Source organism: Siphateles boraxobius, unplaced genomic scaffold (genome assembly GCF_051911475.1).
Source record: "Siphateles boraxobius isolate OS27281-9 unplaced genomic scaffold, OSU_SipBor_1 8, whole genome shotgun sequence".
NCBI classification, from domain to species: domain Eukaryota; kingdom Metazoa; phylum Chordata; class Actinopteri; order Cypriniformes; family Leuciscidae; genus Siphateles; species Siphateles boraxobius.
In genome coordinates this window covers 19,011,791-19,025,818 of record NW_027509208.1, presented here as the reverse complement: position 1 = coordinate 19,025,818, position 14,028 = coordinate 19,011,791, and the positions used below count along the sequence as shown (strand labels likewise).

The window sequence follows — 14,028 nt, the reverse complement described above, 5'->3', positions numbered from 1 at the left end:
ATATGAGAACTCCATGTCAAATTCAAAGGACTTGATTGATATACTTTTTCACATGCGGACTGGTGTCATAATACAGAAAAAAAGGGGCAGTTTTGCAATAGAAACCTTCAGAAATACTGATCTGATATCAGACAGGAGGAAGTCATAGCCACAAAAACAGCTGGTAAAGGTTACAGTGATATTTCATCAAGTTATGTTGCACAGAAATTGCACAAACAAGTGTTGCCAAGAGCTGTCTGATCTGGACACACCGCTGCAGGAAACGTGTGATCTGCGACAGACTTTTGGTAAGATTTTTTTTTTATTTTAGTTTGATGGGAGCAGATAAAGCAGTGTGCTGGGTTTATTTATTCAGACTTTTTTGACCGAGCACCTGCCCAACTTAGAATGCGCGCACACTACTTTGAATCGAAAAATGTAGCTATGCAAATAAAATACAATACATTTCTTGTGCTATTTTTTTATTTAATTTCACAGTTGTCCTGTAAAATTTTAATATATATATATATTTTTTTTAACATGCAGGAGACAGTCCCTGCATTGTGCTGTGTAATATGATTTTGTTGATGGTTGAGAGGTGTGGAGGGGGAAGGGTGGTAAATCCAGCTCTCTTCTTACTGGTACGGCAACATCCTGCCTCATTTTCATGTGAAATATTGATACTCTAATTTAACCCCAGCTCAGATGTCAAAATGTGTGGGTTTGGCGAGTGAGACTGTCTCCTGCTTCTTGGGTGGGCGGCAGTTAAGATTAGGAGCTTTGCATTATGCAGGTCAATTCTAAAGAGAACTGTGTCTATATATGTGAAGTTGAGAAAACTGAGGTGTAAAATGAAACTTGAGAAACCTGGAAAGGAGGCTAGATGATCGGGTTATTAAATGTTTGATGGCTTCGTCTCAGCAGGAAGCTGTAATTTAGCTGGAACACAGGTGGTCTAGTGCTGTCACTGATCTATTTGAGCTCAAACGGGATGGATGTCAGAGAAAACCTGGACCTTACTTCACTCAACGGACACAGGACGGTTTCATACGGAACAGCATAGAGCAGAGCGGGAGTCGTAAAGTACATGGTCACTTTATTCGAAGAAAATATTAAAACAGTAGCATGTACAACTTGGAATGAATGCAAACTGAAGAGTGGAGTGCAAACTCCCGCAGCAGAAGAGATGCAGGGGAGAATTCACCGTTCAGGAGTAAAGAAACAGAGGACAGAAAAGTGAAGGCTCAGACACAGTCCTCCAACCATCTCAAACATCCCTTCATCATCTCCCTCATGGTGAGACACCACTGAGACGGCCGTCCAGTAAAAGAAAGTCATTGAAACAAAAATAAATGATTGACAAAAAAATGTAAACAAAAAGTAAAAATCATGCCAAAAATTTTCAAAATGTATTTTTTTCCTTTTTCGTTTTCGATTTTTGCTTGTTATGACCCGCAATACCTTAAAGACCCATTCCACTCAAAACTTGAATTTACAAGCTCTCTCTCTTCTTGTGGTTCCTCTTAAATTACAACAAAAACAAACAAAAAAACCCCACACACAATACAACACTTCAGTGGACTCAGAACGCTCTGATTGGCTGGAGAATGAGCTCCGGGCTCAAGCTGCATGCATGAAGAACAGAAAAAAACCCCCAAGAGAACAGAAAGAGGATGGCCAGCCCAAACATTATCAAGAGCAGATGGAACTTAAGGAGTTCACCAAATGCTGTTTTTCTTCAGTTTGAAGGTAGTTACAGGATAGTTTTCTCTTGAATAACTGATGCTAGACTGATCTTTGGGGACATGATCACTAACCATTTCATGCAGATATTTGACTTTTTTCCCATTATTTTCTGTGTACAGAAGGATTTTATTTTAACATTCAATTATTATTATTATTTTTAAACAGAAACATTATGAATAAATAAACATTTTTTTCCCAAGAGGTAAGTAAAACATTTGACTGATTTTTTTTCTCTTCTAAGAGGGCACGGCAGAAGGAGGCGGCTTCACTTTGCGGTCATCATCTGTACAAATTCTGAGAGGAGAGATGGAGAGAAAATGAGATTAGGCAGTTGCTTTTGGCCAAATGCCACGCTGCACACCCAGCTGCTAAATTGTTCAATGGCTTATTAATTTTTTAATCAAGAGGTGAGGGTAGAATTCACACGGTAATTAGCGTCCCATTTCCGAATAGCTTTTATACAAGTCTAATCAAGAGGCTCCGCTTTCAGCAAGACAAAAAGAGGCCCTTTCACATGTGCTCTGTACAAATGGAAAATATGAGCTATTTTCCATGCAGAAACTTAAAGTAAAAGATACTGTGCTCATTCCAACATGGAGATGAATAAAGTAAACATCAGAGATGAGATTTTAAAGGAATTTAAGTTCTCTGAATGAATCATTAAAAAAAAATCATGAGGTAATGAGATCACAGTTGAATGTAGAGTAATTAACAACGGTTTTGAACGTGGCTCAACCAATTGGAATCAAGGACGGGGACTATCCGTTTTAAAAAATAGCCTTTTATAATAGCCAAACAAACATATGACTAAAAAAAGGAATGTTGTAAGAAATACAGTGAGCATTGAGAGTTAAGCAACATACCTTCATAGTTCACCTGACCATCACCATCTATGTCGGCTTCTCTGATCATCTCATCCACCTCTTCATCTGTCAGCTTCTCGCCGAGGTTTGTCATGACATGACGCAACTCTGCAGCACTGATGTAGCCATTACCGTCCTGGAAGGAATAAGACAATAGAAGTCACAGAAAGGGTGGGAAAACTTTGGCCTCACTGCCGTGACTCTGAATTTCGAGTCGATTTTTGCTGTAATAAACAAACTAAAGCCAAGTAAAGTAGTTACAGCTCAAACATACCTTGTCAAATACCCGAAACGCCTCGCGAATCTCTTCCTCGCTGTCTGTGTCCTTCATTTTCCTGGCCATCATCGTCAAGAACTCTGGGAAATCTATGGTTCCATTTCCTAAGAAAAAGGGAAGTGAAATTTGATTGAAAACAGAAGTATTGACAGGAATGATCACCTCAAATACTCTGAGAGGTATAATAAACCATTTCCGCCACAGAGTAAAGGTCCGTTCACACCAAGAACAATAACTAACTCGCAATGCTTTTAACTGTTCATCAGCTGGAAAAAATAATTCTGAAAGTGATTCCAACAATATCCTTGAAAGATTTTTAGAACTTTACCTTTATCGTTATCGTTCTTGGTGTGAGCGGGCCTTAACAAAATAAGGTAATTATGACTTTACATCTCACAATTGCGACTTTAAATCTTAAAATAAGAAGAAATAAACAACTCTGACTTAACTTGTTTCTCATAAACTTGACCATTTCTCTTGATTGCGATTTCATGCAATAAGGCTTTTTCTCATAATTACAACTACAACTTTAATTTTATTTCTTATTTTAAAATTCATCTCACAAATACCCCTTTTACTTTCGTCTTTCAGGCAAAAAAAGGCTTCCATATTGAAGTGTCACAACATTAAAGTCTAGTAAAATTACATCTTTGTTTTGGGTGATGACGCCTCCACCCCATCTTAGGGTAATTTGCTCGGAAAGCTCTCACAACGCAAACCGTAGCCGTGTCACGCCGTGGTCACTCACAGTTTACAAGCAAGCCATCAAAGAGATGAGTACTGGGAGGTGGGGATTCGCTAAGAGAGATCAAAAACCATGTGACTCACTCTGGATTAGCAGGAGATAATAGTCCTCGAGGGGCTGCGGTGAATAATAAAAGCTGTAATATATATAATATATACTGTGTATATATTATAATAATAAATTATAATAAATACTGTGATATAAGAGACGTGGCTAGATCCCTACAGCTGGCACGGACTAGCCGCAGCTTGACCATAAAAGAGTTAAACCATGTCTAACGTTCATCGAGGTCTGAAATAGGTCAAGTGTGCGGTAATAAAGACCAGGCTGGATTACTGACTGGATGTGTGAAACCACTGGTCTAGGATTAGCCATCCTAAAAGAGACATTGAACTTTGACTCTGGTTTGAAACTGTTGTAAACCTTATTCTTCTTAAGTGTAGGAGACTTAGAAGCGAAAAACCAGGAGACGTTGGGATTGTATCTTTTAAGCAGGATTGTTTATTTGCTGTAGTCTGCTTCGTCCAGAATCTTACTGAAGTCTGACTAAAGGAAACATTCCCTTGAAATTTATAAACATTTTAGGGGCAGGGCTTAACATTGTGATGAACAAAGCATGTAAATGATGTATACCGGTTTAGGACCCGGCCCTATACATGGAGTGTTACCAATTCCAATCCAATCAGCATAACTATTCAAACAGTGAGACTACCAAAGTTTCAGTAATCTGCTTACAATAGAGAGAAACAGGAATAGCCGGTTAAATAGAGAGAGCAGAATTCTGCCAGATACAGAAAACAAGATTTGCCAGACTCTCTTGCTGGAAAACTGTTTCACAGCAAATATCATCATCATCATAACCTTAAATGCTGAATTCAGTATACGAAACTGTCTCAGTTTATATACTATTGTATTGGAACCTAAATGAAAACATTTGAATAAATTTGTAACACTACAAAACCTATGGTCCTGTGGGTTGCAGCAGATGGCGATTTAATGGTCTGTTGCGTAATATAGCACGAGACAAACTCGTATTCAATGAAAAAGTGTGCAACAAGCCACATTCTTAGCGTGGCAAATAAAAATGTAAGACCTTTGATTGCCACAGGATGTTTTGTCATTTAGCGCAGTCTTTCAAAGGTACCGGAGTGGGACGCAATTCATTACTAGAAGAACCACTCAGAAACACACGATTGTGCTGAAATCAGCCATTTCCAGGTCACTTCCAGTGTCGATTCTCAAAATAAGTTCTTCCACGGTTTCCCGGCAACTGAGTTGGATAAGTGTGTGGGAACGAGATGACGAACGCAAAAAGTGGATTATGCAATTACTTTTATTTTCCACTACTCGCATTATTGCCGTCTGACCTAGATCATGTCACGGCAGGAAAGAGGCATCCCACAGGCCCATCGATTTGCTGATCGAAAAAGACTCGCAAATATGAATGGCTTTAGAAGTCTTGCAGCCTCCTGATCCTCCCACACCATCTCATCTGTCTGTCTGTCTGTCTGTCTGAAAGGTGTGACAGGAGGCTAATAGAAGAGTTTTCTGGCGTCACTCCTTGCTGAGTGAGTCAAAACGATGAGTGGATGAGATTAAATGGCTGTACTTACTCCAATGACAGATGTGTAAAAAAAAAATAGTCCTTTGAACGGTACCTTCAAATTAAAGGTGAGGGGTGTTTTTTTTTTAAATTGCATTGGTAAATTATACCATTACCCATAAATCATAAACTGTCTCAAAATCGTTTGCATTTTCTATATATGGGTGACGTCACAATGTAACAGGCCCCGCCCGAAACTGGTGACTTACTACCTTAGAATAAGATCCTCCCCTGAGTTAGCTGTACACGGTCCGCCATGTTTATCTCATCACTAGAGCAGCTAGTGGAAACACGAGAATGTCTCAGCTATACGTGATAAACAATCTGAATTTTCTATTGTTGACTGTATGTTAATAAACACAGAACACGTTTTTCCATTCTACTGTGCTATTTTTCCATTGCTTTTCTATGTAAACGCACTAGACGGACGTTTTTTGATCATTGCGCTCGCGTCACGCTCAGGAAACAGCGTTCTAAAAACACAGTGCTCAAGTTAAAAGAAGTCTAACGCATCTTGACACCTTGCATTAGATGGGACAAAAAAAAGGGACAAAAAACAATGTCTGTTTAGCGTATTTACATATAAAATACTGGTAAAGTAGCGCAGTGCAATGCAAAAACGTGTTCTGTGGAGACACCTCCATACCTTTTCTCGTTTTGTTGCTGTTGAATATCCGAGGCACGAGCGGTAAAGGCACAGCCCTCTTCTGGAAAGGGGGGCGGGTAGCAACAGCTCATTTGCATTTAAAGATATAGGGGGCGGGCAGCAACAGCTCATTTGCATTTAAATATACACATATGAAAACAGCGTTTTTTGCTTCGATCCAAAAAGGGCCATTTGGACATGGTATAATAAATGATCTGTGGGTATATAAGCTGTTCACAGGCACATTCTGGGGACACCTAAGACTTATTTAGACTCTTTAGTCTAAATGTAACTACATGTCATGTGGTGTAACAAATTCTCTACTATTATTTCCAAACTAAAGTTTTTAGTTTTAATGTAAAACTTATCTCATTTCATTAAAGGATTATTTCACTTTAAAATGAAAATTAGCCCATGATTTACTCACCCTCAAGCCATCTTACGTGTATATGACTTTCTTCTTTCAGACAAATACAATCAGAGTTATATTAATAAACATTTTGGCTCTTCCAAATTTTATAATGGCAGTGGATTGCAACCAACAGATTGAAGCTCAAAAACGTGCATCCATCCATCGTAAACAAACTCCAAACGGCTCCAGGGGGTTAATAAAGGCCTTCTGAAGCAAAGCGATGAATTTGTGTGAGAAAAATATTAATATTTAAAACTTTATGAAGTAAAAAAACTAGCCTGCGGCCAAACGAACATATACGAATTCCACTTTTTGTGGAATCCACAGATTGTATATGATTGTAGTCGTCTGAAAGAAGAAAGTCACATACACCTACTGTAGGATGGCTTGAGGGTGAGGAAATTTGAAAAATTTTCTTTTGAAAGTGAACTACTCCTTAAAGGGTCATTCCACCGTTGGAGACATGAATATGTATTGAAAGTGAGTCATATATGTAGTAGAATAGTATCATAAATTTCTAATCTGGGACCTTCTTGGCCGATAAAAGGCAGAAAATAACTTTTTAGTGCTTGTGGATAGTAGACAACAATCCCCATAGTGCATTGCAATGCTCAGCTCCGCAGACCACTCCCACTACAGTAGCTAGCATAACTGCAAGATATTTGTGCAATGAACCTACCACGTTAGCGTGTTAACAAAATGAAAATAAACGTACTTTACAGAAAGACGACCATTTGACCCTGTAGGCTTTGGCTGACGTTGCCAGTTGACCTTAGGTATTCTAAAGTAGGTCTCCAGGACGCCGCAATCCATATGGGGTGCTAAATATCATCCTCCGATTCTGTAATTTCGTCAATTAGAAATTGGCACCGCTGGAATTCTCGGCAGCAGACAGACTCTTGTTCTGTGTCCATTGGCGCACAGTGAGAGCACAGGCACCACCAATCTGCCCCAGCTCGAGCCATTGCGGGCTCCTCGTCCGCGGCAGGCAGATCGTCTGCATCGGCTGTGGTGACAGCAGCTTCAGCCGCCTCCGGTTCCTCCATAGCCCTCAGCTGCTCGTCGCTATACTGTTGCTCATAAAGGTAGCCACGAACATCCGTTTCTACCATAACTTCGTCAAAATCCAGATCCTCGATAATGCATCCGTCTGCGTATTCAGTACCTTCCTCCATATTTTCAAAAAGTTTCTGCCGGTGGAATCAAACGCACTGGCACTGATCTGACAGGTCTGTTAGCGCATTAGGTCCAACCCCCTATGGGCGGGTTTGAAAGGGTGGGAACTAGTGCTTGTAGTCTTTACAGAAATCCCCCCCTCTTACACGTCCTCCTACAATGACGTAAAAAGACAATTTTTGCGTCATTGTAGGAGGAAGTGAAAAAGGTAAATAGAGGATTTCTCTCGTCTCAGGGGAAAATGAAAGAGTGTTGCACGACCATTCAATAGTATGACTGGATTTCTAACAATGGAAATCTTAATGCAAATGGGTGGAGTGACCCTTTAAACACATAAATAGGTTTTTGTAGAGCTTTTGTGACATTTCAATGGGTCTACTCTGCAGAGATCTTCTTTATGATTTCCTCACTATGATGTTTTCCCCCGCATGCTTCTGAAGGTTGGTAAAAACCAAATGACGGATTTGGCAGACAAAAGTTTATATATATATATATATATATATATATATATATATATATATATATATATATATATATATATATATATATTAATAAGCTGTTTTAGTGATATATTTCCTTTCTAAGAAATAATAAAATATCTTGCCTATTTAATAATAAGTTTAAACTTTTTCTTTCATTATGATATTAGGATAGTTGCATCACCCTGACATTTTTGACTTGATGCCACCTTATAAATTGTATTCTTAATGTAATCTCTTTAAATAAATTAAAAGAGAGAAAAAAAAGTGTTGAGTCACTGACCCAATTATAAGTAAGCCATTTGAAGGCTGATTTCCTGAACAAACATGCTCTGTTTGTCTGAGCAGTCAGACACAACAACATTAGGAGTTTGTGGGGAGTGTCCTTTAGTTCACCCTTAAATAAAAATGTTGTCATCATTTACTCACCCTCAAAAAGTTCCAAACCTGTATCTATTCTTTCTTCTGATGAACACAGAAGATATTTTGAAAAATTTGGGTAACTAAACAGTTGACGGCACTCATTGACTTCCATACAGTAGTATGGATAAAATACAATAGCTATCGTCAAAAGTTTAGTTACCCACATTTTTCAAAATATCTTCTGTTTTCATCAGAAGAAAGAATGCATACAGGTTTGGAACATTTTGAGGGCGAGTAAATGATGACAGATTTTTTATTTTTGGGCGAACTAACCCTTTAATTTTGAGAAACAGGTGATAAATTGCATTTAACATTGATTCATAGTTTACTTTCAAATGCACTCACCGTCAGCATCCACCTCATTGATCATGTCCTGCAGCTCTGCCTCCGTGGGGTTCTGGCCCAGCGACCGCATGACTGTGCCCAGCTCTTTGGTCGTGATGGTGCCGTCACCATCCTTGTCGAATAAGGAGAAAGCCTCCTTGAACTCTGAGATAAGACAACAGCGGTTGTATTTAGTGTATGCTTCGAAACACACATATCAAAGTGATCCGATTATGTGCATGAACTCCCACCTGCGATCTGCTCCTCTGTTAACTGGTCAGCCTACAAATCAAAGAGAAAAGATATGCTGGTTACTTAGTAAGTAGGCAGAAAAAAAACAGTGCATCTCTGTACACCAAGAAGAGTCCTATTGTTTTGCCATTATACTAAAACTGAACTGGTAATGTGACACTTGTAGCATGAAAAGGTTGCACATGCATTTTTAGATTTTAGATGTGACATCCAAACAAAAACACTTTATACAGTAGCATCAGATTACAGGACACTGAACAACAATCCAGGCCTTTGGTTAACAGTGAGGAGGGAAAAGCTTGCTGTATGAGTCTCAAGAGCTTGCTAAAGTGGATGAGAGCTGCTAGGAAAACAAATAACCCACATTATGAAGGGGTGGAGTGGGGCTAATGGACCAAAGAAAGAGGAACACGCAGCCATCCCTTCAATCAGGCCAATTATTCCACTTCCTTGATGCATTAAGCAGCCATACTCTCACATGATATGACATATAACATGCACTGGCTTAAGAGCCACACATGAGTCACTGGCAGATACATTGAGACAGAGTCTTTTTGCTGCCAGCTGTATGGCTTATTTCATTCCTCATGCCCATGTGCCCAGTACACCTCCATCAGCCTCCTCCTGGGGGACGGGCACCGTAGAGGAAGAGACGCAGCTGCTCTGGGACTCTCTGAAGACTGTCTGTCCTGCTGTCTGAAAAGTTTCTCTTTTATAATGGGCAATAAATGGAAAGTAGTGGTTGTAGGTCGATAAAGACATCGCAAACTTGCATATTTAAGCAGGTGCTCAAGGACCCGACAATTCCCAAAACGTCCAACAACAATGGTAATCGTGTATCTGTCACAGCTAATAGACAGTTAAGAGCCGAATTGATAGTACTTCTCTAATAGTTGCCATGATGATCTTTGGCTGAAACTACTGAACTGTTTGCCGTAGACCGATATATAGAACAGATCAATATTCGACCAATGTTTGGCCATTTAGTCAACAACAGTTGTGCCATAGCTGTGCGATTAACACAACCGGTAGTTCCCTTTTCAACACTTATTGGCAGACCTATCAGAAAGATAGGTATTTATTTATATTTATATATTTAATTCAGTGGCAGAAACAAGCTTTCATGTATATAGACATATATATAGTGACAATTTAATAATTCGTTACTTATTAGGTATGTCGTAATTTTTTTCATATTTTCAAGTTTGTCAAAATTGTTGTCTGTAATTTTAGTAAAAGTATTTGTATTTTTGAAAAATACATTTTTGCAATAGGATATGTATCACAATATCACTTCTCAGTTCCAGCCTCAAATTTCCTAATCATTGCACCTAATAGCGATGCATTTATAGAAAACGTGACCACAAAACCAAGATGCAAATCGAAGCCTGTGAAATTTGACCTGTTTCTCCTCTATTTTCAATCACACACCTGAAGGCTCTCTACAACTACATCTCTAGAACTCCACAGGGCAGAGAGACTGTACGAATGAATACCGCCGGCTGTACTGTGCTAAGTACTGTGCTTGACACTACCGTCAGTCACCCATCTGCGCTGAGATGTGTTTGTCTAAAACGCTGCTCTATCGCTTATTAAAAATGTTCAGGCAAATGAATGTAGGTCAGTATACACAGCATAATCCTCAAGAGTCCCAACACATAGGCTAAAGCATGAGTTTCAGAGAACATTACATCATATCTTCACCCAGGACAGCTGTCTCCTACCAGATGCTGTTCCTCATTATTAGAACACACACAAAACCAATACAGAGATCAAACCACCTACAATAAACCAAACCAGTCCAGAAACACTTGAAAGGATAGCCTAGTTCATCCAAAAAGGAACAATTTTGTAATCATTTACTAAATTGTTAGTTGTTCCAAGACTGTATGAATTTCTTCCTTCTGCTGAACAAAAGAAGATATTTTGAAGAATGTTGATGATAATCAAACAGTTCTACTATGTTTTCTATTATGGAAGTCAATGGCTACCGTCAACTATCTGGTTACTAGGGCTGTGCTCAGAATATCGATACGACGATATATCGTCATGAACTCCTGACGATGCGCGTACTGTCGTGCTTTTGAATGTAGCCAATTCAGGGCTCGAATTTCACCACGAATTGCGAGTATTAGCTACGCATTATTCTAATCATTCCCCAAAGTCTCCCACTTATAATGCGGGAAATTCCTGCAAACATTGATTCACTTTAGCATGTAGATTGTATTAGTAAATTAATCCAAACAGGTTATAAAATCGAATCATTTTTAAACATTCTGCAAGACACAATTTCACAAACAGCGTGAGTGTTCAGCTGTGCCGCGTCTTCCGTCTCTCAAAATGGGTTGCTCAAGGCAAGCGTCAAATGCGCTGAAGGCGGCGATACTACACTCTCGCTTTTAGGAGTTGGGACATGACCGTATATTCACTTGCATATTCGGGCCAGCATTGCATTGTCACTGAAGTTTACCATTCGCTCATCTTTTTAAGTTTTACCACGCTAAACATTCAAGCGATTTTAAACTATTCAGTACTCGCACGCTCTCTGAGAGATGGTTTTCTCTGCATGCATTAATAGAGTAAAGCAGCCTCACAAACAGCCTGTGTGTAACAAAAGTTCTTTTTCACGGATTATATCGCTTTTACAGACAAAAACAAGCAAAAGTATGTCAAAAATGTCGGTCTTTCTTGGTGAGTATCCATCACAGTCGGTTACGTCTTAAATAAGCATAAAATGCATGTGACCAGTATAATGAAAACAGGATTCGTCCACTAGCTCTTAAAGTGACAGCAGCCATATGTGTCTGTCATTAATATTGTTGTCAAAACAACAAAAGATAGCTTTAATTATAAGGAATCTGGATTTATAGCCGGTGTATTTAATTTAGTCAGGACTAAAATACTACCCAATGTTATTTTACATTTAATTACTTTATTAAGTTTCTGTAGTATTTTTGAATACTAGTGTTAGACCTATTCAAAAACTTTTCTCTTTACTGGTAGGCTATCTTTATTCTATTGTATTTATTTGTTTAAATTGATTTCAGCGTAATGTAAAGAAATTACGGTGTTTGGTGCACATTCCAACACTTATTTAATTTAACCCTCATTGTTTTTTAATTACAAAAACTAAATAGTTTTTCAGTTATCACAACTGTTATAACACTGTTTATTCAATTAAGATATTACTGTTACTAAACTCTGCTCAAAAGAAATTTAAATTCCTAATTGATCCATATCATGATACGTATCGTTTTGCGGCTTTAGTATCGTGATGCGTATCGTTTCGTGACATTGTTGGTGATACACAGCCCTACTGGTTACTAACATTCTTAAAATATCTTCTTTTGTTCAGCAGAAGGAAGAAATTCATACAGGTTTGGAACAACTAACAATTTTCATTTTTGGGTGAACACCTATCCCTTTAAGCCATACAGACAAAACCCCAAGGGGAAAACGTTATTGCTCAAGATTTTGATCTTTCACAGCTTACTAAAGACTTCAAGAAATAAGCCCTCAGGTAAGGTTCTGCTAAAGAATAAATATAAATGAACAAAACGTACACAATTGTTAACATACAGTACGAGTATAAAGAGTATAAAATAAATGCAGATAGCATAGATTAGTTGTTTTTTTTTTATCGGTTATTAGGTTAAACTTGGCTAACATTAGTTAACAATGAAAATACTTTTAAAACATTTATTAGGCTAATCTTAATGTTAATTTCAACATTTACTAATACATTACTAAGTTGTACCTGTATTTTTAATGGACCTGAGCTAACACGAACTAACAATTTATGATCATTTTTTAATTCTGATTTCTGCAGGGAAGCCCAACAGGTTCTGGTTACTAGGATGCACCACAATTACATCACACGTGAAATATCAAACAATACCTCTCAGATTCAACAAACAAACAAAAAAGCTACAAGACAGACATTTCACAACGACACACCTTTGGTTTGCATAAGCTACAGTGACTACAGAGAAAATACAGGAAACTGGGCGCCTATGACCATTAGCCTACACCCTTTTAGTCCACGCAACACTGAGGTTTGGTTGAAATACAACTGCCTGTGAGTAATACAACTTATCAGTGAGGCCTTTAAATGTCAGTAAAGTGGTTTTAGATGGGAAATACTAACCAAGCTCTTGTAATTCAGTCATTAGAGGGGGTATAGAGGGTGATAGATGATGCAATATCTTACACATCCTCATCTGAGACACATCTAACGTTACAATCATCTTCATCATATCCCATCCATCATATTTCACATAAACATAAGCATATTAGCATAAACATACTTATCAACCCAACCTACTGACCCTCGACCCCTAAAACACTGACCAGTCTGTCAAAAATAAATATCACAACTACAGGTTTCCAATGTGTTGTCATGCTGATCTAAATCATCTTATTTTATGATATAATACAACAATTATAATACATGGCATGTATTCCGCATGATTTGATGTGTATAACCCGTATGTAAGATAAAGGATGTGAGAATTGCGCAGTTTTAGTATCAGGCTTCACTGACCGATCCACCACCAAACTGATAAAATAACGCGCAATGTTTAAAATTAGCTCGTCGTTATAGTAAATTACCTCGGAAAGTTTACGTTACATCTACAAACTAATGCTCTACTTAAAAGCCTGTTTTGAGTTTCATTTAGTGCGGGCAGACAGTTAGAGTTACTGCATTAAAAATAGTATAGCATTAAAGATCACGTACCATGTTTGTAGGGAATAGAGGGTGATGAGGATAATCTCTCCAGACTAAACTAAACGCAGCAGCTCTCTCTCTCTCTCTCTCTCTCTCTCTCTCTCTCTCTTGCTCTTGCTCGCTCTCGCGCTCTCTCTCTCTCTCTCTCTCGCTTGCTCTATCTATCTCTAGCTCTCTCTCCGGGATGCGCGTGCACTGCTGCGGCTGCTGTGCTGTGCTGTGTGGACTCCCTCACTTACTCGGTGAGAAGAACCGCACATGTATTCATCCGCCACTCACTTCCTGACTCAGTGCGCGCGGAGCAGCCAGCGGCCCTGCCTTTCCTTCTCAGCCAATGACACGCGCCGTTACAGCGCAGGCAGACAGACCGAAGC

General features: G+C 38.8%; 1 protein-coding gene across 1 annotated transcript; it reads right to left on the bottom strand.

Moving 5' to 3' along the window:
* Nucleotides 1-1,058: 1,058 nt before the first annotated feature.
* calm1b (calmodulin 1b) lies at nt 1,059-14,028 on the bottom strand. The gene is made up of 6 exons (XM_077220619.1): nt 13,664-14,028; nt 8,925-8,955; nt 8,695-8,838; nt 2,863-2,969; nt 2,589-2,724; nt 1,059-2,019 (listed from the first exon to the last, which is right to left on the bottom strand). Exons 1-6 carry the CDS (start codon nt 13,664-13,666, stop codon nt 1,991-1,993), a joined length of 450 nt encoding a protein of 149 aa, XP_077076734.1. The 5' UTR covers nt 13,667-14,028; the 3' UTR covers nt 1,059-1,990.

Excerpts from the sequence above, each read along its gene's own strand:
- calm1b (XM_077220619.1), bottom strand. Across the intron at positions 2,970-8,694 it reads CAATGAGGTGGATGCTGACG|GAAATGGAACCATAGATTTC; the intron begins GTGAGTGCATTT and ends CCTTTTTCTTAG. Across the intron at positions 2,020-2,588 it reads TGGTCAGGTGAACTATGAAG|AATTTGTACAGATGATGACC; the intron begins GTATGTTGCTTA and ends CTCTCCTCTCAG.